General features: G+C 54.4%; 10 protein-coding genes across 10 annotated transcripts; 6 read left to right on the forward strand and 4 right to left on the reverse strand.

Moving 5' to 3' along the window:
• Positions 1–92: 92 nt before the first annotated feature.
• On the reverse strand, positions 93–2776 carry HIS3 (imidazoleglycerol-phosphate dehydratase; the record flags this gene model as incomplete). The annotated part of the gene is made up of 2 exons (XM_049374168.1): positions 93–277; positions 328–2776. 2 exons carry the CDS (start codon positions 2774–2776, stop codon positions 93–95), a joined length of 2634 nt encoding a protein of 877 aa, XP_049236308.1.
• Positions 2777–3462: 686 nt separating this feature from the next.
• J4E87_002532 (uncharacterized protein) lies at positions 3463–4700 on the forward strand (the record flags this gene model as incomplete). The annotated part of the gene is made up of 3 exons (XM_049374169.1): positions 3463–4075; positions 4122–4305; positions 4355–4700. The coding sequence occupies 3 exons, from the start codon at positions 3463–3465 to the stop codon at positions 4698–4700; spliced, it is 1143 nt and encodes a 380-aa protein (XP_049236309.1).
• Positions 4701–5691: 991 nt separating this feature from the next.
• J4E87_002533 (uncharacterized protein) lies at positions 5692–7368 on the forward strand (the record flags this gene model as incomplete). The annotated part of the gene is made up of 2 exons (XM_049374170.1): positions 5692–6206; positions 6255–7368. The coding sequence occupies 2 exons, from the start codon at positions 5692–5694 to the stop codon at positions 7366–7368; spliced, it is 1629 nt and encodes a 542-aa protein (XP_049236310.1).
• A 734-nt stretch (positions 7369–8102) lies between these two features.
• On the forward strand, positions 8103–9776 carry J4E87_002534 (uncharacterized protein; the record flags this gene model as incomplete). The annotated part of the gene is made up of 1 exon (XM_049374171.1): positions 8103–9776. The coding sequence occupies one exon, from the start codon at positions 8103–8105 to the stop codon at positions 9774–9776; it is 1674 nt and encodes a 557-aa protein (XP_049236311.1).
• Positions 9777–10383: 607 nt separating this feature from the next.
• On the forward strand, positions 10384–11796 carry J4E87_002535 (uncharacterized protein; the record flags this gene model as incomplete). Its single annotated transcript, XM_049374172.1, has 2 exons — positions 10384–10391; positions 10449–11796. The coding sequence occupies 2 exons, from the start codon at positions 10384–10386 to the stop codon at positions 11794–11796; spliced, it is 1356 nt and encodes a 451-aa protein (XP_049236312.1).
• A 578-nt stretch (positions 11797–12374) lies between these two features.
• Positions 12375–13799, reverse strand: J4E87_002536 (uncharacterized protein; the record flags this gene model as incomplete). The annotated part of the gene is made up of 4 exons (XM_049374173.1): positions 12375–13529; positions 13579–13627; positions 13689–13734; positions 13790–13799. The coding sequence occupies 4 exons, from the start codon at positions 13797–13799 to the stop codon at positions 12375–12377; spliced, it is 1260 nt and encodes a 419-aa protein (XP_049236313.1).
• Positions 13800–15024: 1225 nt separating this feature from the next.
• Positions 15025–16149, forward strand: J4E87_002537 (uncharacterized protein; the record flags this gene model as incomplete). The annotated part of the gene is made up of 3 exons (XM_049374174.1): positions 15025–15107; positions 15163–15607; positions 15658–16149. The coding sequence occupies 3 exons, from the start codon at positions 15025–15027 to the stop codon at positions 16147–16149; spliced, it is 1020 nt and encodes a 339-aa protein (XP_049236314.1).
• Positions 16150–16856: 707 nt separating this feature from the next.
• Positions 16857–17746, forward strand: J4E87_002538 (uncharacterized protein; the record flags this gene model as incomplete). Its single annotated transcript, XM_049374175.1, has 4 exons — positions 16857–16870; positions 16939–16993; positions 17175–17280; positions 17340–17746. 4 exons carry the CDS (start codon positions 16857–16859, stop codon positions 17744–17746), a joined length of 582 nt encoding a protein of 193 aa, XP_049236315.1.
• Positions 17747–18667: 921 nt separating this feature from the next.
• J4E87_002539 (uncharacterized protein) lies at positions 18668–22031 on the reverse strand (the record flags this gene model as incomplete). The annotated part of the gene is made up of 2 exons (XM_049374176.1): positions 18668–20641; positions 20691–22031. The coding sequence occupies 2 exons, from the start codon at positions 22029–22031 to the stop codon at positions 18668–18670; spliced, it is 3315 nt and encodes a 1104-aa protein (XP_049236316.1).
• A 2079-nt stretch (positions 22032–24110) lies between these two features.
• Positions 24111–25855, reverse strand: J4E87_002540 (uncharacterized protein; the record flags this gene model as incomplete). Its single annotated transcript, XM_049374177.1, has 3 exons — positions 24111–24847; positions 24896–25585; positions 25636–25855. 3 exons carry the CDS (start codon positions 25853–25855, stop codon positions 24111–24113), a joined length of 1647 nt encoding a protein of 548 aa, XP_049236317.1.
• Positions 25856–27128: the final 1273 nt, after the last annotated feature.

A 27128-nucleotide genomic window follows, 5' to 3' on the forward strand; every position in this document is an offset into this window, starting at 1 on the left:
ATTGATCATTTGAATCGCTTCACTCTATTTCTCTATCCAGGCAACAACGTGATGATGAAATGGTGTTACATGTGCTTCATTTTCCATAACGATTACGCAACTCCAAGTCGCAGGCTGACAGCCCTTCGGTGGGCCTCGAGTTCCTCAACTCGCGCGAGCTCCATAACAGCAGGTCCGACGTTCTCAAGTCCTTCCTTAGTCAGGTGGGAGCTGGTGATGTGCTTGACGTATGATGACAAGTTGACACCGGAGTATTGCTTAGCGTAGCCGTATGTTGCTATCTCAAGTTAGCAGGAGGTCTGAAGAGAACATATTGGGGTGACTTACGCAGAGAGTGATTAACACCAGCAGAGTAGTCACCGACACTCTCCGGGGTCCATTGGCCGATAAACACACTTCCAGCATTCTCCACCATCTCAGCTACCTTCTCTGCATCGTCGACTTGCAGGATGAGATGTTCGGGTGCGTAATCGTTACTCAGCTGCATAGCCTCCTCCATTGTGTCTACTGCAAGTGTGAAGGAGTGCTCGATAGCGCCACGGACAATGTCTACTCGTGGTAGTGCGGTCGCCTGCTTGTGAAGCTCGTCTTCGACTGCAACAAGCTGCGACTCATTCATTCCAACTGCAATCAAGATGACCTGGGAGTCGACGCCGTGCTCAGCTTGGCTGAGAAGGTCGGATGCAACGAAAGCAGGGTTGGCGTTCGCGTCCGCAATGACGAGCACCTCACTCGGTCCCGCAGGCATGTCGATGCTCACACCGGCGTTTGTGTCGTTGGAAACGTGCATCTTCGCTGCGGTGACGAACTGGTTACCCGGACCGAGAATCTTATCGACCTTGGTCACGCTTTCAGTACCGTATGCCATTGCTGCGACGGCTTGCGCACCACCAGCGAGGACGATAGATTCTGCGCCAACCTTGTGAGCAACGTAGACAACCTCAGGAGTAACTTGGCCATTAGAGCGTGGTGGAGTCGCGAGGACAATCTTCTTGCAGCCAGCGACCATGGCAGGTACACCAAGCATGAGCGCTGTAGAAGGAAGCACAGCTGTTCCACCAGGCACGTACAGGCCGACCCTCTCAATCGGTCGAGCAAATCGTGAGCACACGATGCCGGGCATAGTCTCTACTCTCAGTGGCTTGTCCTCTTTCTGTGCAGCGTGGAACTTCCTGATGTTCTCAAATGACACATCAATGGCCTTGGCCGTCTCAGGCCTCAACTGCATGAGCTCCGGAGGGAATGGTGCCCTCAGCACTGGCGAGGTGAGCGACGTCGCCTTCTCGAACTTGTGCGTGTATTCAAGCAACGCAGCATCTCCGCGAGTTCTGACCGCCTCGATGATTGGTAGACATATACCCAGGATCTTGTCGGTCGAGCGTTGCGATGGTCGTTGAAGGGTGGCGCTGATGGTCTCTGGTGTCTCGTTTTTGGTTGCGTATCGTCTCATGGCGATGCGACCGTCTTTTGTGCCAGCGGGATCGTCCTTACTCTTGGGTACTGAAGCAGCTTCCTTGACCTCTTCCTTTGTTGGGGCATTTGCTGTACCGTTGGTCGCACCATTCGTTGCTGCAGCTGCTTGCGCGGCAAAGGCCGGCTTAGCATCACCCTGTCGCCTCTTGACCTTGATGCTCTTCGCGTCGAGGTTGCGTTCAACATCCTCTAATGACACGCCAGAGGCTATGCACTTGGTGAGAGCAAAGTAGAAAAGATCAGCAGCTTCGAACGCGACTTCATCTTTGGTGTTCGCGTCGCACAGCTCGGTGGCCTCCTCTAGTATCTTTGCCCTCAACAGCTGTGAGTCGTCGAAGAGTCGCGCGGTGTATGAGCCTTCCGGTGCTGAATCTTTCCGGCTCTGGAGGGTCTTTTGTAGTTTCGACAGGCCGGTGTACTCGCCGAAGCAAGTGGGGGTTGCAAGGTGGCAGAATCCCCTGCCCTTCTGTCGCACCACAAACTGCAAGCAGTCGCTATCGCAGTCGAGCGCTAATGACACCAGCTCTTGGACATCACCACTGCTTTCGCCCTTGTACCACAAACCTCGCTTCCGGCTCTGGTATACACCCCGTCCAGTCTTGAGACTCTCCGCGACACTCTCTTCGCTGCTGTATACGAGCCCGAGGGCGACTCCCCGCTCATCGGTGACGAGAGTTGTGAAAAGGCCGTCGGATCGGTCGCTCGTTGCGTTGGCCATGAACAGTTTCGCGACGCTCAACGCGTTTGTTTGTTTCGAGGGGTCGACCGTGAGGTTTTCGGCGGAGATGATGGGTATCGCGGACAGTTTTGCTAGCGTCAGAACGCTCTCCATGCTGGGCTTCGCAAACGAGACGAAGACGTTGGGGCGATCTGTTCCGTAGTCCTTTAGCCATGCTTCGACAAGGCCAACATCCTCCACTTGGTGGGAGTAGATGTCCACTGATGTGCCCGCGATAGCTTCTATGATCTCTTCCTTTGTGTTTCCCGGCAAGCACAGCACTATCCTGTCTTGGTCGATCTTCAATGTCTTGAGCTGATCTAATTGCTGGCGGGTAACGAATACCTTGGCGGCGCCGGCATCGAGGAGAGATACGACATCGTCGATTGAGGTGACGGAAGCAACACCTAGATAGTTGGCGAAGCGGCCTACCGACTGCTTCAGGTGAGAGAGGGTCTCATCGATAGTCTCGTCGGTGACTCGAACAAAAACGTTGCCGACAAAGGACAATGCTTGAACATCAAGGCCTTGGGTAGATTTCGTGTAAGCAGCCAGATCAATCGCAGCAACAAGATTTGGTGCCATGGTGTGGAGTTTGGTGCGATTGAGGCTTGGACAGAAAGTGTGATTCACACTTGATGCGTGAGTCGCTAGTTCATTGTAGAAAAAGTTCCAGAACTAGCAGATGCCAAATCGCGGGGCGGGCTGCCCCACTACGGCGATGACGACAACAACGTAAGCACCGACGCGCTTCAGACGCGTCGCACTTACCGGATAGCCTCGGGTTAATATATATAACCTCTGGATGCTGTTGTTTCCGTTCCGAGAGATGTCTTCGCACACCCTGCTCACCCTTTGTATTTGCAAGTCACTAGTTGACTTTGGACACTGGATTCGTCTCCTCTCGTTACTGTTTCCCTGGCCTAGCGTACGAACCGAGGTCCAGACTGAAGCGCAGGTAACTAGCGAACTGTAATCACCAACATGGAATCCCAAGGTACGATCAGTGTTAGAGGAGCCCTAACATGCTCGGAGGCACCGGCACCACTCCACTCCACGGCATCTCCTTGGTCCGGAGAGATCCACAGCGGATGGTGGACTTGTTCATTCCGCCCGTAGCCCAAGATAGTACATGTACCCCACTCCATTGTGAAGGCTGCCTAGCCAAACCCACTATAATTCGTGTGTAGTCTGGTGAGTATAAGAGGGTCGAATGCTCTCCGCAGATGCCTGATCTCCAGCAACCTGAAAACACCTCTTTCACCACGAACATGTCTTATTCACCACCCGACTCCGCCAAACCCTTCACCCTTAATGTCTCTGACCAGGACATCTCGGAATGGCGTCAACTACTCCAGCTCTCCAAGCTGGCACCTGAAACTTGGGAAGGACGACAAGAAGACCGCCGCTTTGGCGTGTCCCACAAGTGGCTTTCCGACGCAAAAGACTACTGGCTGAACAAGTACGACTGGCGCGCACAGGAAAAACACATCAACTCGTTCCCGAACTACAAGATGCAAATCGAGGACGTCGATATGCATTTTGTCGCTCTTTTCTCTGAGAAGAAAGATGCCATCCCCATCATCTTCATGCACGGATGGCCAGGAAGTTTCCTCGAGTTTCTGCCTATGTTGTCATTGATCAAGGAGAAGCATTCAGCCAAGGACCTACCATACCACATCGTCGTACCCTCACTGCCCGGGTACACCCTGAGTACCGTGCAGTCGGTAGACAAGGAATGGACTCTGGCAGACAGCAGTCGCGTCATGAACCAGCTGATGCTGAATCTGGGCTTCAACAAGTACATCGCCCAGGGAGGAGACGTTGGCAGCTTTACGGCGCAAATGATGAGCCAATTGTACGACTCCTGTGTAGCATTGCATTGTAAGTCCAACTCCATATACCGATTACTCTGATTCTGATGTACTAGTGAACCTGATAAGTGGTCTTCCTAAGCCGGACGAGAACACTCCTTTGAATGAGGTAGAGAAGAAATCCCTCGGTTACGCAAAGGAATGGGCAACCAGCGGAACGGCCTACGCTCAGGAGCATGGCTCGAGACCCAGTACGATTGGGAATGTATTGGCATCGAGCCCGCTCGCACTCCTTGCATGGTAATGTCATCGTTCCACGTAGAGAGATGTTTCCACTAATGTCGTTCAGGATCGGTGAGAAGTTTCTTGAATGGAGCGATGAGGACCCGTCCCTCGACGAGACACTCACCAATGTGTCACTCTACTGGTTCACCGAAAGCTTTGCTCGTTCTATCTATCCCTATCGCGCGCTCTTTGGGTCGGGTGCTAGGGACATTGGTGCGCCTAAGAAGCCACTCGGTTTCTCGTTCTTCCCACGAGAACTGGCCCCAGGCATCAAGAGCATCTTGGAAAAAGAAACAAACTTGGTGTTCTATAAGCAGCACGAAAGCGGTGGACATTTTGCTGCTCTGGAAAAACCGAAAGAGCTTTGGGAGGATGTTCAGGAGTTTGCGGGCAAGGTCTGGAAGGTATGAGGTGGCATGAATGACGGTGTCAGTCCTGCTTCTGTGAACGAAGGACGACTGACATCATGAAGGGTTCTGCTACGTCCTCGAGATTATAGCAACGCGATTTGTGGTCCCAGGAAGCTGTAAGGAGTTGCAACTGCATGCAAGGGTCTTTCCGATGCTGCTAGTGTTGTATGGATGCGGAGTATGGTACCTGATTAGTTGCTAGGGGGTACATGCCCTGCGAGTAAATGTTATTCCTGCTTCATCGACCAAAACTCGCTCAATTTCCGCGATCCCAGTTACCGATTTCACGTCCATCGCAATTTGGACGGAACGCCGATTTGTTATCAATACCCCGACTTATAATCAATACACCGTTGGGCCCACCCGCACGCGCAGATCGCTCCTCCCCTGGCGGCAGAACTCCGCCCATCGGCTTCAATGTTCCGCATGACGCGCAGCGCCGGCCCCAACCTTCAACGATCGCACGACAGCACTGACAGGACATGACAAGAGGCCAAATCGGGCCGGCTCTTATATGTTTTGCTAAAATGTTCTACAGCAAGTAACCACCTTCTTAGTGTCGCCTCCGCGCCCTCATCGGCAGATGCATCGGCATCACCAAGTACACCAGCTACGCGTACACGCAGCATGGTTACCCGTCGGCAGTTGTGCAACAGAACGAAACATTCAATCTGAAGTGCGATCACGTGAGCCTCCCAGTGTTGCCTCGGTAGTAGTAGACCTTTACCCCAGCTTCTTCGCATGCTTGTTGTACAATTCGGTGTTTGGTGTCGCCAAAGATCGTCATCGCGGCACGTCCCTGCAGGGCTGCATAACGGAGCACCCCAAATATGCCCCAGCTTCTGTTATTCGTTTATCCTGCCCCAGGCACGGAGGCGAACGCTAGTAATGTACCGTGACGAAGACCCAGTTTTCGGTAGAATAAAGAGAAGATGCATTCCCATAATCTTGGTTTAAGGTTCTTACTCAATCTATCTGGCTTACTGTCAAGATGAGGTTCGACAAGTCACTCCAATGTGCGCTACTCAATGCGCCTTCTGTCGTATTCGCCGCCCCACAGTCAGCATCCTACCCCACAAACGGCACGGCACCGGCCGCTTTCAGCTCGAAGTGTGCGGAACTTGCGTCTAAACTTCACATCGATGGTGGTGTTGTTACAACGGCCGAGTTTATCGCCGCTGGTACGAACCTGACTGTACCCGTATACGACGAAACATGTGCCGCAGCACCGCCAGCTATCACAGCGGACATGTGCCGCGTCGCGCTCAATGTGTCGACATCTGAGCGTTCCGGCTTCAGGATGGAGGCGTTCCTTCCAGCCAACTGGACAGGTCGATTCCTCTCTGGCGGCAATGGAGGTTTGAATGGTTGCATCAGTTACGACGACTTGGCCTATGCGGTTGGTCTAGGTTTCGCTGCGGTTGGGACCAACAACGGTCACGATGGCACGAGTGGATTGCCATTCTACAACAACTCAGACGTTGTAGAAGACTTTGCGTACCGAGCGTAAGTATCCATGTGTCGGCATGCTAGAGTTCGGCTGATCAATATTAGTTTACACACCGGTGTCGTGGTCGGAAAGCAGATTACCGAAGACTTCTACGGCAAACCGCATGACAAGTCCTATTACCTTGGATGCTCCACCGGAGGAAGACAGGGTATGAAGTCTGCCCAAGACTTCCCTGAAGATTTCGATGGCATTGTTGCGGGTGCACCAGCGTTCGCCTTCAACAACCTTACCTCATGGAGTGGACACTTCTACACCCTCACTGGCCCAGCAAACTCGTCGTCTGCTTTCGTTCCGCAGTCAAAGTGGGTGCAGATTCACGCTGACGTCCTGAAACAATGCGACAAGCTTGACAACCTCGAAGATGGCATCCTCGAGGCTCCCTTGCTTTGCCAGTATGACCCTTCGGGCCTAGCTTGCGCTGAGGGCAGCAACACCACTACCTGCCTTACGCCCGAGCAACTAGAGACAGTCAAGGGAGTTTACTCGCCACTTCTCAACGATGCAGGAGACTTAGTCTATCCCCGTCTGCAGCCTGGCGCCGAGGTGATTGCGGCTGGCGCTATCATCAACGGACAGCCCTTCCCCTACACCACAGATTGGTTCCGCTATGCTATCTACAATGACCCTAACTGGGACCCTGCGACTCTTAGCTCCAAGGACTACGACTACGCCGCAAAACTGAATCTCTTTGGGATCGAGTCTTTCAAGGGTGATTTGAGCGGGATGAAGGACCGCGGCGCCAAGGTGCTACACTGGCATGGCGGCGCGGACTTTGTCATCTCATCCGACAACTCTGCTCGCTACTACGAACACGTCACTTCTACCATGGGTCTATCGTCTGAAGAACTCGACGAGTTCTACAGGTACTTCCTTGTCAGTGGAACTGGTCACTGCGGTGGAGGAGAGGGTGCGCACGCCATTGGCCAGGGTGTGGGCGAGGTCAACGGATACGAGACCAGCCACAACGTACTCATGGCTTTGGTTGACTGGGTAGAAAACGGCAACGCACCCGAGACACTTATCGGAACGAAGTTCGTCAACGATACCGTGGCTCTTGGCGTTGAGTTTGAGCGCGCTCATTGCAAGTTCCCCAAGGTCAACCAGTACAAGGGTGGAAACCCTGATGTTGTTGAGAGCTGGGAATGCGTTGATGCGTAGGGTCGATTTCGATTGTATCGAAGAGAGCATAGTGAAAGTAAACCAATGACTCTTGTTCGACACTTGTCAGCTCTTGTATCAATATGAAAATTAGTTCTAAGGTGTCACACTAAAGATTATTTGCGTACTGCTTGTGACCTACACTGACACACTTCCCGGCGCGTAGACACCTATAGATACTTGCATGGAATGTCTTATGAATGTCTTACAGAGTGTCTCATATATATTCTACCCTAGCGGCCCTTAACGTAGAGTCCGTCCCAGGTTGATGTTAAAACAAGCCTACAGAACAATCGGTGTACCTACTGACGGTCCGTTTGAATTTTGCTGAGAACCATGGTTGAGATACGTTGAAACCAAGGCTTACAATCCACCTGTGAGATTTTCGTACCAACTCATTTACATGCGCTTCCTCGCTAAGACACGTCAGTAAATCTCAACCGTGCCTTGCGTAGTGTCGTCGGTGGCTGTTTGAGAGGTGCAAATGAAAGCCGAAAAGTCACCCATTTCACTCCCCTTACAACAACAATTACAACAGCGCAAGGTTAACAGCGTTTGACGTCACACAACTTCAGTCCGAGCGTCCTTTCCCTACAATGCCACTCGAAAATGTTGCAGTGCTTTTCGACGCGCCACAACTCACGTCCTCTGTGCATTCAATCCCATACCTAAAACACATCCCCACCATCGCAGCCTCTGCATACACGACGATTACGAGCATTCAATTCATCAAAATGGGCTCATTTAGCGTTCCCGAATCCCCAATTCCAGCGCGGCCTGCGAAGTCGGCGGCCGCTGCTAAAAAGCCATCCTCAAGAACGTATGACGCCAACACGTCCATAGGCAAGCGCAAAGAACGCTCCAATTCAGACGAGTCCGGCGGTACCGGACTGAACCAACAGTCACCAGCGAAGAAGAAAAAGCGAACATCATCAGACGGTCGTTCTTCGGAGAAGAGGGCGACTGACTCTAGACCCTCTTCAACACCACGAACACATTCCAAGCACAGCCACGAGAAGGCGATACCAAATGGACCCCGGCCGAAGCACGAACCCGCTTGTACGCCAAAACGTCAGTCGGAACCCCCTCAACATCCGCCTCTAAACGCATGTGGACACACGATTCATCCCGTCTATAGCGAGAATTACACTAAAGCCATGTGCCCGATGTGTTTGGTAGATGCTTCAATGAAGACGCTCCAGCACATCCAAGACTTTATCAACGCCCACGATGGCTTGCCTCAATGGAAAGAGAATCTCGAGGGCCACTATGCTAAGTTGACTTACCATGTCGCCAGTCTGGGTGGTAAGAAAGGGAGGAATGCGAATGGAACAGATGTGTCCTACAGACACTGCAAGAGAAACTTAGCCAACCTGATAAACGAGATAGAAGATCTTTCCGAGATGGAGCTGGCCTGGGAAGCGAAACAGTCTCCCGAGAACAACGACGTTTACGTGGAACATATCCGACTCAGGAAGCAGTACAGTGCTACAGCTGCACTGCACTGGTACAAAGACACCGAACACAATGGCTTCATCGGTCGAGTCGAGGAGGACTGCGAGATCTTCAGTCGACGCCGTGGTCGGCGCTGGGCAATCGCAAGCGATCCAGATTTCCCTGACCGAGATGGCCATGAACATGATCTAGGGTGGAAATCGCTCAAGAAAATCCAGCATAAGCTTCTCAACGAATCCGATATCCCTAGGGTTCTTAGGACCGATGTCGCAGCGCAACTGCCGACGCGAAAGCGCCGACGAGAAGGCGCAAGCGTTTCATGGAACGAAGATGTTTACGTTCGCACAGATGCTGACGTGGACGCGCTCCGTAAGGCAACAAGCTCGCTCTCAGAAGAGTTTCTCGAGCCTTCTCCAAAGAGGCCTAAGATAGGCGTTCTTCGCACAACTCCACTCGAGGTCGAACGAGAGCTTATTCCCGCTACACCAGTCGCGATAGACTCAAACCCTATTCGCCCTCACTACGTCATCCCGCTGAGCCGCAATGGACCTCCAAGAGACGTTATTAGGAGCACCATGTGCCGAAGGAATAGACGGCGATACACGAGGGGACAATGGGCAGTTCCGGAGGGGAGCGAAATCATCGATACCAGTGGATATCGCAAGAACTTCGACGTCCATGTCGCGAATATGGAGCAGCTGCAGATCGAGGCTGTGAAGTTGGACCGAGAAGACCTTGGCGGGGATACAGAGATGAGGGACGCTCCTGCCGCTGATGCGCAAAGATCAACACCACAGCCGTCGCGGTGGTCACCAAGCCTTGGGGGTCGACTGGTGAATTGCATCGCCAACCTTGGTGTCTTCCATTTTCCGGGTTTTGACAGACAAGATCGTGGCGGTGGTGAAACTTCGGCGCCGCAAAACAATGCTAGACACGCCAGTCTCCTGGCTTGATGCCGCTGTCAGGCTGTAACCGTACATCGTGCTGACATCTTGTAAGTCGTTCCCTATAGATTGTCTTGGTGTTTCGCACTAACGGTCGTTTCCAAGGTTTACACGATGGATGCTTACGTGCTCAGCCCCAACATGTGACCTGTGGTACCTTGGCAGAGCGACTTATTCCCGACCGTCAACTCAACATCTCAATCTCAGAACCCACACAACATTCCCGACACTGTTTGCGAAAGACTTAGCATCTTTTAAAGATGGGCTGCTCAGCTATGCGCTCCAGATTGGGGATCAAAAGGATCGATTCTCGGATCGACTTGGGCGAGGATCCCCCGCAAAACGCCGACGGCCACATCCCGGAAATTGACACTCGCTCACGCTACGCTTGGCCTGCACGGACAAGAGATATCGATTCGGCGTAATTGTGACGCCTGAAGGACAATTCCGTCGTCCAGATCGTGTGTAACGAAGTGGTTCAGATGTCGATCATGTCACTGCGTCGCTGGGTATAAAGCACCCTGTCTGCTTCATGCGCAGCGAAATGTTTCCAGTCTGATACCGCTTGTAAAGTGCTCAACTGTTACCAGCATCACCGCCGATCTTATACGACAGGATGCGAGTGTCTATTGCTCCTGTACTTATCTTCGCCTCTCTGGCATCTGCGGCGCCGCAATGGAGTGATCATTACAAACGCCAATGGACTGATCACTACAAACGCGAGGCTCCTACGCCCTCACCCGAACTGGTTCAGCGCCAGGAGTCTTTCGCGGTACCCGAGTGGGACAAACGCCAATGGACCGACCACTACAAACGCGAAGTTCCCACACCCTCACCCGAACTGGTTCAGCGCCAGGAGTCTTTCGTACCACCACCCCCATTCGCAGCTGTCCGAAGACAGGACAGTGCTGTATGGTACGCTCCTGGAGGCAAACGCGAGGCTCCCACACCCGCGCCCGAACTGGTTCAGCGCCAGGAATCTTTCGTACCACCCCGAGTCGCACGTGCAACTCCAGTCGCAGAAGCAGCTGTCCGAAGACAAGACTCAATCCTCAGACCACCTAAACGCGAGGTCCCCCCTACACCCGCGCCCGAAGCTCCAGGGAAGAGACAGAATGCCCCACGACAGCACACTGACCCGCCGGAGACTATTCAACTCCGCGGTTTGCCTCGTCGAGACGGCGCCGAGGCTCCTGAGCCAACTGAACCTCCTAGTCCTCGTGATCTACCCGTAGGAGACGAAATCCTACCTCGAAGTGATGGAGAAGAGGAACCCATCACCAACGCCCGCAGAGCAGCGGACCCTGAGCCCACTGGTCCTAGTGACCAACCCCAAGTCATAGTCCCACGCCAAAAGACTGAAGACGGTCAACGCAAGAGAAACGAAAAGGAGCCAATAACCGAGTTGCGCAGAGACGCCTACGCCAACCCTAAGCCCACAGACCCTCCCAGCCCCTGCGACAAGGCGGAACCAGCCAAAGTCAAGCCCCGAACCGAAGAGGAAGAACCCACCGACCCTCCCAAAGCCAGAGACAACACAGACACCAACCCCATCCTCAAAGCCCTCTCCGGAACATACTCCCTAGTAAACACATCCAGCTCCCGCAACGGCGAACCCATCCCCGACCTGCCCTACGGCAACGCCCCCGTCGGCCTGCTCATCTACACAGAATCCGGGTTCATGTCCGCCACCATCACAGCCACTGAGCCTGAATTCCGACCTAACCTCACTTTCCCCTACCAACTCAACGACTCAGACGCTGATTGGGCGCTCGTCGGCAAGCACAGTATCGGATATGCGGGACCGTACAGCGTTAATGAGGAGTTGCCTGCGACGGAGACGGAGGGCCAGATCTTCCATGGCCCGCTTACTGTGGCCAATGTGCCGACTTGGGAGGGGCAGAAGGGGAAGAGGAATTATACTATTGTTGAGGTGGAGGAGAATGGAGAGGAGGTTACGTATTTGAAGATTGGAAGTGAGCGGGGTAATGGGTATAGGGGTATTCTTTGGTGGAAGAAGGTTGATTAGGTGGTGGTGATATAGCTACAGTGGCGGATTTTCGATGTCGAAATAAACCTCAAGTCTTCTCATAGTTTGCCAATGGTTGTTTTCTACGCGCTGAGTGAGACGTGCTTTGAGTTGTCAGGAGAAGTGGCCATGATGACAACATGCGAAATCAAGAAATCGTTGGAACGACAGCAAGTATTGAGTAATGATTGCACCAAAAGTTGACCATGTTGTCTACTGTTTCGTATCTGGTCCCTGATTGATGATTGATGCTAGTGATAACAGCAATTTGACGGTAGCTGCCAGTATCTATCAAAACTGCTAGAGTCTTATTCAAATCTCTGTACTGCACTTCAGTCGCTCGCCCCACACCTCTGATCTTTACTCCTGTGCACTCTGTCGAGATAACAGTCGTTGCATAGCCCTCACTCTCTTCCTATTCAACCCTGCTTGAACGCCGTAGAACGTCAAATCCGCCCGGCTGACAAGACCCAGAAAGCGCAACATCAGGACGGCATATAGGATTTCAGCAGATTCAAAATCTCGCCAACAACCGTATTCGAAGCGGTCTCTCCCTCTTCACGAGAAGTGTCTGACGCCTAATCATCCGACTTCATTTCCACATCCTTTGCATCTTTCGTCTCCTCTTTCGCAGGCGCATCTTCTTTGGGCTCTTTGTCTCCAGCTTTCGCATCGCTAGATTTCTCGGATCCGCCATCTTTCATCTCTTGATCCTTGGCTTCTGTCTCAGCTGGTAACTTGGCCTCTGGACTCTTGTGATCGAGGCTCGGTCTGCCAATGGCTCCTTCAATGTTGAGCTTTCCCTGCTTTTGCGGACCGGTATCTTCCATGCCAATAACCTCTGGACCTCGGGCATGCGGCGCTTCTTCCTCGCCCTCCACGGTATCTACGATGGTACCTCCGCCTTCCATCTCGCCGAATGTAGTTCTTGTCGGGCTGGTGGTCATGCTGTGCGGGTTGTTCAAAACAATGCCGGCCTCTTGTTCCTGGCGCAGGAGTTCGCCTTGAGTGACGGGCCCTGTAGACGGCAGCGTTTCACCCTCGGGATGTGACGAAGCAATTTGGGCTACATTCGAGGTGGGAGATTCTGCGCGCTGACCACTCAGCATTCCCACCGTCACTGTTTCTATGCGTCCAGCACCATTGGGACCGTCGACCATTTCGGTGCTTTCTGAAATAAGCTCGTTCTGGCCGCGGTTCTGAAGCCAAGGGATGGGAGTGAGTAGGGCTCCGCCTAGTGCCTCGTCTGAACCTAGCTGCGCTGTTTGCGTAGTGGTGGATGTGGTGCCATTGAGCAGTCCGCTGGAAGTCGGCAGCACGGCTTGTGGCAGAGGGAAGATGGTGAGGGGCGAGGAGACGGAGACGACACGGTCGAGTGCGCGGAGGTAGGGTGGCAGGTATCGGTAGCGTTTCTTGGGCTCGAGTATGAGTTCAGCTAGACGTTGGACGGTATGCGGGGGATGGTTCGCGAAGTTCTTGGAGAGGGTGGAACGTATGGAGGAGTAGAAGGTGGTGACGTCTGTTGGTACGCTTTGCGACTCGGTCGAGGCGGAGAAGGCGGGCACAGGCGGTCGCGGGGGCGTGGCGGGCGGTGCATTCTCCTTGTCGGTGGCATGCGAGTCTTGGCTGGATATGGCATTGGACGTGTTGGGTCGCGAGGGCAGGTCGGTGGTCGCGGACGTGATCGGCCTGGGAAGTGCGTCTGCGGGTGGCTTGGGGAAGTCGGTGATGATCTGCGAGGGTCAGGGTTGATGGGTGTGGATATGGGTAGCTCGGGATTACCTCATCCAGGCGATCCAAGATGTACTGCAGTGTCTTTGGCCATTCTGCTCTGCACACGGGCGCGTTAGATGCTGCATGCGCCGGACGTGGGCTCTGGGGTGGGGACGTACGAATCGAGGGAGCCGTCCTCGGCAGCTTTCTGGAGGATCAACTCTGCTGGAGGAGCATCAGTAGGTGCCGCGTTGCCAGGACCCTAGAATCCCAGACTCACCAGACGTCATGGCTGCGGCGCGTGGGTGTCGTGGTGGTGGTAGAGGCGCGACTCGCGATGGGGCTGCTTTTGGCGGGCCGATACTGCGTCAGTCGAAACGGCGACCCTGTGCACTACGCGTCCTTAATGATGTCAGATATGGCTGTGTGATTGGCCCAAGCAAGTGACGGGAAAGCTGTCGGTGTCGCGCAAAATGACGGCAGATTGAGCTCCACTGCGCTGGACTCGCACCGTAGTGCTCAAGGCCTGCGCCACAGATGCAATCTAAAGATAGCGCACGCCGGCCAATGAGCAGGGTCAATCGCCGGGCGGTGCAGGTGGGCGATGGTTCAGCAGCAGCTGGGGCCAAGCCTTGTGCGCGTGAGAGGATGCCGAAAGCGACAGGCAGCTGAGCAGCCAAAGGCTTGGGCCGCGCCGCAGCATGACAGTCGTGCCGTACTTGTAGAAGTCAGACCGCCCAACGTGCGCATTCTCGTGCTTCGTATTTTGATATCCACAAAGCCTCACCTAGGCTACCGTTGACTGAAGTAAACACGGAGCAGCGAGCGGGTCTTACGGCGAGACCCCCTTCAGCCTTTCTCCACACCGGCCGGGGCTCTCCCAGGCGCTACTTTGCGCACATCTCAGCACCTGCGTCCGCCTAGCAGCAGCCGTCCCATCTCCGCCCACTCCTCAAATCCTAACAAACAACATCTCCTCCGCCGCTCGCTCGTGTTGTTGTCCGTCGATATCGCTCCTTATCACCAAGTATCCCCATCTCCGACCCGTCGCTCGTCATCGCCTGTTGCTTCTTCGGCCTCTCCGCATAGCCAAGATACTAGTTTCAGCGACGCGCGCTCACCTGCTCCCCCGACGACAGCGACTCCCTTGGTTTCAGCAGTCCGCCCAGCGCCCGCCCTCTGTCTCAAGTACCCCGGCAGCCCTACACACCGCACCACGACACAGGTCGCAGTTTGTCTGCGCCGCACCACCACGTCCGCCTCACCACCCGCCTCTATATCCCCACGCTCCAGCCGCCCATCGCGGCTGCCACCATAGCCAAAATTACTCACCACGAGGCCCGCCATTCCCTCCTAGGAGGCCAACCCCTCGACCGAGGCTACGCGCCCTACCCCAACACGACGTATCAACCAACATACCCACCGCAGCCCTCTTTCGATACCCAGCCTGGGGGGTATCACCACCGCGAAGGCTTCCCCACCACGCTCCCACCCGTCGTGCGCCGCCCACCGAGGATGTACGTTCCCAATACGCGGTGGACCTGGGCTTTTATGCTCACGGCCATCTGCCAGGTCGGCATTGCCCTCGCCCTAGAGTCGTACGTCTGCCTCTGCGCCACCCTCACCACCATGCGCCTGCTAACACCCCATCAGATATGTCTTTAGCAAGTTCCAGAATGAGATCCATTTCGCGGCCTCTGGTGCAGGCGCCAACGAGACCCGCACGATTCCCACTTTCCTCGCCGTCTTCATGTTCGGCTACGTCTACCAACTGTTCCTCACATGGGATGCCCTACGCATGAAGAACACCATTCAGGTCATCGGTCTCGTTCTCTACAACATCGGCATTCTCATCTATGCCGCTATCCAATTCGATCAGATCAAGGACGCCGCCGACGACCTCAACACGCGACGCTTCATCCCTCAAGACTTCTGGGACGACGTCAAGCCTATGCTCATCGCGCTGCCCGTGCTGATGGCTGTCGCGACTCTCATTTTCGCCTTCGAAGCATGGAAGCTGTACGATGAGTTTGCCTGGACCATCTACAAGCGCATCAGTGCCGACACAAGACTGAAGAGGCGCTATCTGACTTACCAGGTACTGCTTGTCCAATACCATACATGCGCGCCTTACTGACTACGACATAGATTTACATCGCGCTCCTCAAGTTCGACTTCTTCTTCTTCCTGGCCTTCACCGTGCAGTTCCTGGTCGTCGTCAAGAACACCAAGACAGTCGAACTCATCCTTACCGCAGCCGCCCTCGTCATCACCTTCTTCCTTTTGTTCCTCGCCGCCTGGTGGGTCCGTCGCGAATCCGTCGCTGGAATGATTGGTATCATCGTCGTCTACTTCATTGCTCTCGGCTACTTCCTGTTCAAGCTCATCCGGATGTGGGTCGCCGATGCCAGCCGCCAGGAGGACTACAAGCCAGCCCGCAAGTCGCTGACTGCCTTTGCCATTCTCACCATCCTCCTACTCATCATCACCATTGTCACCGCGTGCTTGTGCACACACAACTTCAACAAGGGCTTGAAGCCCCATGTCAACGACAAGATTGTCCAGAACGACAAGACATACAACACAGAGATGCCATCATTGAGCGGACCTGCGCCATCACAACGGATGGAAATCGACTAGGCGCCCTTTTACATACCCCATTACACAAAATTTACGACATGACTTCTTGGATACCTGCTTTCTGCGAGCATAGCTTCATCATACCCGGATGAGATCAGCGGGACTGGCGTTCTTTCATCTAGGGATTCCTTTGGGCTATATGCGGAGATATCAGGTTGAAGATGGGACGGATTGCAATGTCGCATCACGTACGAGGAGTTATACCAACCCGCATTGTTTCCTTATTTCTTCCTTTACGACCTTTTGTACAACAACTGTCGGTCCTTTTTGTAACTAGGTGTCTGCTCATATTATACCCCACCATGAACAGACGAGCTCGGAATTGAATTGCGTTATGAACTGACTCTGTCTTGTCCATCATGCCAGTGAGCTCTGTATTGTTTTGATCCTTGCATCCAGAGTTGTGTACGTGAATAAAAGCTTGTTCACGGTCGAGGCCCGATAGCCTGACAGTGGAGATCAAGGGGTTCAAAAGCTAACGAAGCTCCCCGACCGCCATGTGCGGGCGCGGGACCCTGCACGACATCATCGGGTCCCGCAAGCTCACCAAACTTACGTTGCTAGACTTACTCGACTTTCTTTTTCCACACACACCTTCTCCACTCTCGCACCCTTTTTTTCGCGGTCGTGTCGCTCGCTCTCAGTCGTACTTATACGTGCTACATCTTTAGCTGCTGAGGCGATTGACTTCTCTCATCACCTTCAAAATGGCGTTTCGCTGGTACGTCACTTGGGAAAAGCGGTGGAGAACCATCGTGGGAAAGGGGACAATGCTGATTCGGATGACAGGTACCAGGCAAAGCTTAGGACGTCGCCTTATCTGACGCAGAGTATCACTACCGCGGTATGCACGTCTTTTATCTCGAACTGCGATTCCTCAATCCCTCTTTGCGCGACGCAATGCGACTTGGTAGCCAGCCAGCCAGCAGGCCGATAAGCACATCCGACAAGTCGATATATAAGAACGAGAGAGGGATCGAGCAGCTGGCATGTCGAAACACAGAAACTGACATGGCATGCCACAGGTACTCTTCGCAACGGGCGACACAATGGCCCAGCAAGGAGTCGAGCGCCGCGGCCTCGATAAGCACGACCTCGCGCGTACAGGACGCATGGCCGCCTACGGAGGATGTACGTCTCCCCCTCCTCCATACCCCTTTCCATCTGCCATACTAACACCACCACGCCAGGCATCTTCGGCCCCGCCGCAACAAAATGGTTCGACTTCCTCGTCAAGCGCGTAAACCTGCAATCCACAAACGGCACCATCCTCGCGCGCGTAGCCTGCGACCAGTTCCTCTTCGCGCCCTGCAACATGGCCCTCTTCCTCTCCACCATGGCTTACATGGAGGGTAACTCGCCCGTCCAGCGCCTCAAGGACGCTTATCTGCCGGGCTACCAGAAGAACTTGATGGTCTGGCCTTGGGTCCAGTTTACCAACTTCAAATACGTGCCTCAGGAGATGCGCGTCTTGGTTGTTAATGTGATCTCGCTCGGCTGGAATTGCTATTTGAGTAGCTTGAACTCCGCTGGGGGTACGAAGCCGAACCCGCCTGTGGGAAAGACGAAGGAGGGTGGGCAGTTGCCGCCTTCATAGAGAGTTTTTCGTGGGAAGGTGGAAGGCGGTTGGGATTGCAACATTTGCCAGGGTCTTTGTTTGTTCATGGGGCTGCAACTAGACCGGATGATACCCTGGGCTATGTGGAAAGGTTATATAGATGGGGTGCAGATGGATTAGCGGTAGTACTTGATCGTTCATTAGCGTTACAATGCTCTGTGCTTGATCGAGTTTGTGTGACAGTCTTTTGCTATTCTAGGTCATTTCACATCAGTTACCTTGAGGTAGTACCACCTTTGTGCGCGTCAAAATGTGTGAACTATTTTCAGTCCACTTCACGCAGACTTTAACAAGCTGGATAATAACCCTATAGCGTTCCCCAGTTTCACAAGACATATCGAGCACGTGATCGCACGCATCAGATCAACAATTTCGAACATTCCAACATATCAATTCCACTTTCCACCTCCTCACCCAAACCCTGTATACTACAACTACGACTACACTAAACAAGCAGCCTCATCTCCCTCTCCAAGAAGAGTGAGCTGAGAGAGTAAAGATTACCTGGCAACGTAACCCACAATCTTGCGTTGCCATCAAGTGAAAAAAGGAAAAGGAAAAAAAAGAAAACGCCTGCTAATGCAATAATTACCTCAGCATGCCGCACGCTGATGATGGTTGGAAGAGTATAAAAAAAGCGTAAACAGAGTCGCATGTGCGTGAATATGTGGTATCCAGCGAGCACAAGCTAGAACAAGCAGAGCGAACAAGTTCCAAGTGGAAGGGAAAAGAGAGAGAGAGAGGAAAGAAACGTAGACAATGCGCCGGTATGCTCCCAAAACACCCACACCAATGTCAAACAACCAGATCGTTCCAAGCACCTGTCTGGCCACACGTCCTGCTGTGGCCCATCTTCCTGGAGGGACAACTTCAGGAATCATCGACTTCTCGTCTGGCGCGTTAACGGCTGCTGGTTCGCTGCTTGCCCATACGCCTAAAGAAGTCCATAACCTTCTTAGAGCTACCCGAACTTCCCTTGTTGCCGCTGCCTTGCTCGTCGTACGCATCCACGAAACGTCGGTTCTTCTGTAGCACGGCTGTCTTCCTCTGCTGCTGGTTGGAGTCGTCACCACCCATGCCTGCAGGGTAGGGGTTGGATGGAGTTCGCTGACTAAATTGCTGTGACTGCGACATGTCGGCTTCTGAGTCGTCCGTGGGGTGGCGGTACGGGCGGTTTCCTTGGGCAGATGGGTGTGCTCCTTGAGGGTTGGGGAACTTTTCGTCAAACTCGGGTGCCGAGTGGTTGTAGCCGCTGAACTGGGTTTGGTTCGCGGGCGCCGAGGAAGGTCCAGGGGCGCTCGTGTTGGGCTGCCGTATTCTGGAGTTGCTGTCGTGTTGACCGTCGTAGAGACCTGGCATGTTGCTTCCTTGGGTGCTCTGACTAGGAGACCTTGAGTCCGTAACGCGACCGAAAGGTCCACCGGGACGCGAGCTAGCGCGAGGACGAGAACTGGAGCCACGTCGCTCGTGGGAGGATTGCGCTGGTAAGCTATCCCGCTGAGAAGAGAAAGTCTTCGAGAGTGAAGATGGAAGAAGTGAGAAGCGGCGGCTGGATTTCGGGTTGTCGCCCGAGTTGCCTGTGTTCTTCCTAGAGAAGCCGAAAGAAGTTCGTCGGCTTGACTCCATGCTTGCTCTGGGGCCAGATATCGAAGAAACCGCCTCGTTGGACATGGGTCCGGCCATGGAAGTGGGAGGATAGCTCTTCTGTTTCTTCTCTTCAGGGTAGCCGTAGGAACCTGTGGATGTAAATGACTCCTTGGGATCCTGCGTATAAGAAGGCTGACGACCAGAGAACATGGATGTCATGCGGCCGAGAGTCGAAGAAACAGTGTTCGATCTCCGGTGGCCGCCACCAGCTCCGCCATGTGGCGGACCCTGTACAGACTGCACTCGCTGCGAGCTCGACTGACCGATGTTGGGAGGCTCAGCTGCCTCAGACGGCTCTTGCTGCTGAGCATAAGGTGCCGAAATGGAGTATTGTTTGCCCTTTGGCTGGGAGAAGCGTCCCTCTGCGTTTGTCTGGGCGACGGTCGCGACAGATGGCTGTCCGTAGGAGTTTCCTCGCGATGGTAGTCTCGACGTGCCTAGAGCTCCACCAGTGGATGGGCGTGTAGCAGATGGAGGCGCATTTCCGAAAGCTGTGTAATCCGAGACGGAACGCTGAGGATCCTGCCTTCTGGTCGAGTTGTAGGTTGTGCCAGAAGAACGTGGTTTGGCGCTCGAAGTTGACTGGTATCCATCAGTGGGCGGTACTTCGGCCTCTTTGCCGCGTGCTTTCGGAGTTGGCTCGACTGGAGGGGATGCCTCGCCGCGAGCGGTTTGCGACGATGGTGCGACATATTCGACTTGCACGGTTCGACGCTTGGTATCGCGGGTTGTCTTTGGCTTCTCGGAGGGTGCCTGGTTGATCGCTTCGCGCTTCGTCTGGAGACCGCCGTGTGCGGTTGCGGGCGCGGCGTGCGGCTTCGAGGGTTCACGAACAGAAGCGCTTCTAGCGAGTGTGGGCTGCGGCTCGAATGTGTCTTCTGCTACTACGTCAATACCTGTGCGTTTGATGAGAGGTGGATCTGGGAGCTTACTCGAGTAGACGGACGCCTGTTGGGCCTCTGCCGCGTTCGTGTTGCTTGAGGTAATGAAGCCAACAACGTGCGCGTAGTCGGCCAACCAGCTGTGACGCGCGACTTCAAACAAGTCCGCCCTTTTGCGTGGGTCCGGTACAAGGATGCGCTTCAGCAGATCCCTTGCATGTGGGGTGATATATTCGGGAAATGTGAGCGGTGTGGATACAATGTACTTGTAGAGCAAGTTGATATTATCACCCTCGGGGTTCGCTGGGTCGTCATCGAAAGGCAGGTAACCAGCCAGCATGGCGTACTATATCCAGTTAGCAAGTGCGTGGAGATGAAAGATTAGGGAAACTCACTAGAATAACACCACAACTCCAGACATCGACCTTGCGACCAGTGTAGAGCGAATCGCTGACAACCAACTCAGGCGCCGCGTAGCAGGGACTTCCGCAGCTGGTCTGCATGAGATCACCTCTGCGGGCTGCGTCGGTTCCTTCCAGTCCCAGAGATCTTATGTAGTCTTTGTCTCCGAGTCTGTACTCAATCTCTTCGCGGAGCTCGTCGTTGGGGTCGAACGTGTTTGCGAATCCGAAATCGGTGATGATGATGTTCTTGTTGCGGTCGAGCAGCAGGTTCTCGAGCTTCAAGTCTCGGTGGACAATACCCTTGCGGTGGAGGTAGCCAACGCCAGATATGAGCTGGGAGAAGAGCTTGCGGGCTGGGCCGTCCTTCAAGTAGCGATGGTTTAAGATGTAGTCGAACAATTCTCCGCCAGAAGCATATTCTAGAATGATACCGATATGGCGCTCGGTCTCGACCATCTCGTGCAGGCGCACGATGTTGGGGTGGTCCAAGCCGCGAAGGATGTGGATCTCGCGGTAGATCTTCTGGAGGCGGTTCGAGTTGCTCCCCAGGGTCTCTCGCCGTATGAGCTTGATGGCGACCTCGACCGAACTGTCTCGTTTCCAGCCCATCTTGACCTTGCCGAACTCTCCCTCGCCAAGCGTCTGGCCGAGGATGTAGTTGCCAAACTTGGAGCGCTTCGCGTTCTCCGACTTGGAGTGGTCCTGTCTGCTCTTTCCTCCTACTGCGCCTCCGCTTCCGCTGCCACTTCCGCCGCGGCCGCCATCATCGACGCCTTCGCTGCCGACCAGACTGAGTCCGGTGATGGGAGTAAGATCTGCGCCAGCCGTGACGGATGGGCCGTCTCCTTGGCGTGCTTGGGCGCGGGCGATGTCGTCCTGGGTGTCGGAGACGACGATGCGATTTATGACGGCGCTCTCTTCACGGGGCAAGCTGGTTCCTACGGGCGGCTGGCCAATGGCGGTGGCAGAGCGACTGTGGCCGGGCTGGGCGCGGGTCGAGGTGGTGGTCTGGCGAGGGCTGTCCTTTTCCCGCCGGCGTGACTCTTCGCGTGTCCGCGAGGGCTGTGACGACGAGGATGCAGATGCAGTGTTGGGCGAGCGGTGCGACGAGGTCCTGGGGGGCGCCATGGGTCCGCTGCCGTTGCCGTTGGTGGTGGGCGCGGTGTTCATCGGGGGAGAGTTCTGGGAGGTAGGCGTGTTGGGCGACGCGCCATTACTGGGCCGTCGCGACGTCGGGCGGCGAGCGGTGCCGGGCGAGGCTGCGGCGGGCGGTTGCTGCTGGTAGTACTGCTGCTGCTGACCATGCGGCGGCTGCGATGCCACTGCGGCCATGATCTGGGGACGGCGAGTTGGGTGCAGGGCCTGGGGGGTGGTGCGCTATGTTATCGGTCCTAAGCTGCGCTGGCAGTATTTGTGGGCGGAACGTCAACTGGCGGTGTTGAGCTGTCGAATGGGCTTTGGCGGGGAGAGTGGCCAAATCGGAGCCGCGGCGGTGCGGTGTGCTGAACCTTGGCCTGGGAGCAATTGGGACGCGACGGACTAGATAGCTTCACATGCGCGTGCAGGTGCAGCGTGGGCAGCGAGCGTGCAGAGGGGGTGCACAAAGGGCGGCCGTCGTGCGAGTCGGCGCCGGTGGCAGCGCGTCGGCTATCTAACGGTCGCGGCGAGAAGCTGCTCGACCTCGACGTGTTGATTGACGTGAGTGGAGAGAAGAGAAGGCGCGGCTGAGGTTGGTCTTGACGGCAATTTCGGTAAAGGCTGTGGCTTGGGAAAGGAGGCAGATGCACATCATCGACATGGGCTCGGCATAAACCAGCCCGCCAAAGCAAGGACGCGGGCACTGGTCTGCTAGATGCGATAATTACTCACGCCTACAGCTAGCCAGGCACTCCCAGCGCCTCCTCTAACACGCACGCCCGAACAACGCCCTTCACCACGCCCTCGATGTCTGCGCTCGACGCGCCTGTCTGCACGCCGCCGCTCGAATAGGAGTAGCAGCCATGGGTCGTTGTTTCACACAGCACCGACCCGCCCGCAAATTGCCTGTTATGCGCTCGCCCGCCGTGTGCGCTGCTGCGATATCTTGGGCTGGCCCTCGATATAGACGTCGCCGGCTCCTTGAATGTCGCTTGACCGCGCGCCTGCTGCGAGACATGCGTGATCCATTCCTGTCATCTACCCATCCGTATGACCGTCGCGGTCGAGGTCGCTCTGCGCGTGCTCACCGCGGGTCGCGTCCAAGAGCAAAAGCAACACATAAACATCAACAATACGCCCAACTTTGTCGCAGAACGTTATGACGCGCCCTGCCGGGATGGGCAGCACAAATAAGCCCAGATGACGCCCCCTAACTTCATCTGACAATCCACAGCAAGGACATCCACGCGTGTAGCAGCAAAGACGGAGGTTCGCAACAAGACAGGTCGACCAAACCGCTGTCACCATGTCTCAGCCGTCCACGCCGTAAGGGAGGCCTGCCCTGCATGTCTTTGCATTCCTCGCCAGCGCATCCAATGAGAAGAAGTTGCCGACAGACAGATAAACAGACAGACCTTCATCTCTGCGCCTGCAACTCAGTCTGCGCAAAGCATTTTCTCTACACGCAGAACGAGGCAAGATAACCTTCGAGTCCGAGTCGCGCCGTCTGCTCTGTATAATTTTCCCCTTTGGGCGAGCGTTAGGCCGCTCTTCGGAACATTGGAAATTAGATGTTTGGCGCCTCGATCGCCCTTGCCGTGCAACCAGCGGACCCACCTTCCCGCTCCCACCGTTACTCGACTCTTGCGCCATCTCCAGATGCCCTCGCGCTGTGCAACACGAGCCTCTGCCGTCCGGCTTGACGTCACTTTGGGAAAATGTCTGCTGCACGCTTCATTTCCTTTCCACCGCCCTGCGGCACATCTTGCGGAGCATATCTCCATACTGCAACGGTCGTACCCCGCGAGCATGGATCCGCTGTTCGAGTCGGGCATATTCGTCTCTTCTCACCTTACATTGAGTTCAACCATCTTCCAACGTCAGCTCTAGATTGCCGTTTCCTACGTAATGTTCAGATTGAGTTGCATGTCGGGTCAATGTTGAGGAACTACTGCTTCGGACGTTATTGAACAGATTGTGACAGCACTGATCAGACGGGTCTACCCTCGTCATGTCGCTGTAATACTTGGTCATGCGCACGTTTGTGACAGAATGAGTTGAAATGTAGATCCGGAAGCTGCGGAGTTAGTAGGAAGTCGCGGGGGACACCATGAGTGTAATAGAGAATCACGTGGACTAGAGGCCTAGAACTTTGCAACTAGTACACCTTGCATTGAGAACCCACAAGTAGGTTACACCAACTGGTGACATGCCCTCTGCGTAATTTCATTATTTGGTGGTTCACTACGGCTATTCTTTTGCAGTCATGCCACTTCACATCTTAATCTCGTTCGGCAGACCGACCTCCAGGATGTCAACGCCCTTCTGCAGCTCGCTCTTACCGGGCATCTTGTTCCTACGCATGAGCTCCGCTGCTTGTGTCATGTAGGGATCCTTCATCATACTCGCGACGGCCACCACTGTCTCGCCCTGGGTGTAGTACGCGACAAACGACGGCTTCTCTGGCTCGCCCTGGAGGATCACATCGTCGTAGCCACCCACCGTGTTACCGCAGTATCGCAGCTGCGAGCCCAAGGCCGACCAAAAGACGGGAATGAAGGGCTTTGCTTTGGATCCTGGGTTGTTGATGGTGTTGGCTACAGAGCGACCGGCGTTTTGTGCGACGTTCCAGTGCTCGATGCGAACTGGTGTGCCGTTGCCTCCTGGTCCGTGGTAGGGGTATGTTGCGATGTCACCGATGGCATACACATCCTTCAGGCCACTGACGGCAAAGGACTCGTCTGTCTTCAATGATCCGTCCTTCTCCAGCGTAACGCTTGAGTTGTCCTTGAGGTATTCGGTCGCGGGCGCGACACCGACACCTTCGATGACGAGGTCTGCCTCCAGTGTGGTTCCGTCTTTGAGATGCACAGCACCGACCTTGGATGAATCGCTCTTGGAAGGAGTGGCCTTCTCAACACTGGCGCCCATCTTGAACTTGACGCCGTTCTTCTCGAGCAGACCGCGGAAGATGCCACCAACCTTCTTTCCCATTACACGCTCCATTGGTTCTGCGATAACGTTAGAATACCATCAACGAGAGCAGACGGATGACTTACCCTCTTCCATACCAATGATGGTCACATCGTTCTTCATGCTAGCGAGGCAGTTGCCGACCTCCATACCGATGAACGAGCTGCCAACGACCACGACCTTCTTGCCGTTGTCCCCAACAGCCTTGAGGATGTTCTGTGCGTCGGGCAGAGTGCGGAGAAGGAAGACGTTGCCCAGGTCGCCCTTGAGACCGTCAAGTGGCAGCCACCTTGGTGTGCCACCAGTCGCCAACACCAGCTTTGTGTATTCGTACTCCTTTCCAGACTTTGTGGATACCTTCTTGCCAGAGAAGTCTACGCTCTTCGCCTCGTCTTCGATAATGTCAATCGACGCGTCCTTGTAGAACTCTTTTGACCTCCAAGCCGCCTTGGAGATATCAGCCAGCAGCGCCTTGGACAACTTGGTTCGGTCAATGGGCTGGTAGCCTTCCTTGGAGATCACGGTGATCTTGCCATTGTATCCGCCGCCTCTTAGACCTTCAATGGCACCAAGAGTACCCGAGCCACCACCAATGACTAGGACTTTGTCCTCGCTCACTGATGAGCACTTGATGTTCAGGTATTTGCGGTTGGCTTTCAGTGCGTCTTCGGTGGTTTTGACGTATACGGCGCCGTCCTTCTCGACTACTTCGTACTTTGCAATGGGGTCGAGCGCGGGTGCATCTTCAACATCTCCGGTCGAGACCTTGAAGCAAGCTATGAATGTCAGTCTTGAGCATGCGACATAGGTAGCGTATGGGTATTACCTCCGTGCCATGGGCATGTCAAACGACCCTCTGGTGTCAATACGCCCTTCACTAAAGGCGCGCCGTAATGTGTGCAGTTGGCACTGGTAGCATGCACCTGGTCCTGGATCTTCAACAGGAGCACCTTTCCTCCCTCAACACCCTCAACTTCGACCTCCTTCTTGTCTCCATTCTTCATTTGTAAGGAAGTGACATCCTTGAGCTTGAATTCTTGAGCCATGGCTACGGTTGTTGATGTGAACGGAGCTCTTTGTAGACGACTGGTGGGGCTGAATTGGAGCTTGAGTGAGGTTCGTAAGGGTCGTAGAATACGTAGTGACTGCATTAATGTTGTAAAGAGAGGTGAAGAGTGAAGGGCTGTCTATGAGCGCGACAGCTGCTAGTTGGCCAATGATGACACGCGCATTACTTAGATTTAATGATGTCACGATTGGACATGGAGGAGCTCCAGAAGCTGTAGCGCCGATCGCGACCCCACTTCGGTCGGCATCACTGCAATGTGGTGTCACCTTGCTATGCACACAACAAACAAACTGAACAAATGCGCTGCAGTCTACATGGGCTGTTAAGTGATATTCAAGAGTCTTGTCGGAATTCTGCTATCTCTATCATTCTCTCTGTAGGAAGTAGGTGTTAAAATCTTGCGTGAATTGGGTGGTGTTTTCAACCTGTCCACGGTCAAAGTTCCCTACGCATGCGAACATCTACATCTTTGATGCGATATAACTACAACGCTCCGAGGCCTGTAGAGTCCTCACGATGCCCGTATCTTGGGGTGTGAGTGTGACTCTACTGCTGCTGGAAACTGTTGACCTGGTAACGATTGCACGACTGGGAAACATAAGCTCCACTGCAGTACTCTGTGGGAGACATGATGTGATAAGAATACATGCGTCCAAGACAAAGGCCGAGAAATAGACAAATCTTGAATCATATAAGCGAAATGACATGCAAGAAGCAAATGAGATTACGTAGCATGGCTACGATACCCACCAAGCCAGACTTGCTGATGGCTTTGATCCAGGGACCGAACAATTGTCTTCGTTCACCTCTGCATGGAAACTTTCGCCCTCACATGTGCAGTCGCAACTATAAACCTCTGCTATAGAATCTCGTGATGCCAGAATAAGGGAATCGGGACGCGGGACGCGGCTACCCTTCGCGTAACCGCCACCTACCAAACATCAACTAAGCACATGCTCTAGTTTGGCAGATCCCAAAGCAAACATACGCGGGACGCTCCAATCCGGTGACATTGGCCTCTTACCCCGCGGTCTGTTAGTTCAGTACCAACCAGTAGTTCTGACAGCAAAGCAATATCTTGCAGTAGACCTGAACCTTTGTTCAATGCTTTTCAAGCCTTCGCCCCGCCACCGACCCTTCTCACCACCAGTCACCGTCTGCCATTGCCGACAACACCACCACCATACACCCACATCAGACAGCAAAGCAAAACCCCCAGGCTGACTCCATCGTATCACGATTTCTCACAG

This window comes from Alternaria ethzedia, assembly GCF_023757985.1.
Source record: "Alternaria ethzedia strain BMP 0044 chromosome Unknown scaffold_4, whole genome shotgun sequence".
Classification (NCBI taxonomy): Eukaryota; Fungi; Ascomycota; class Dothideomycetes; order Pleosporales; family Pleosporaceae; genus Alternaria; species Alternaria ethzedia.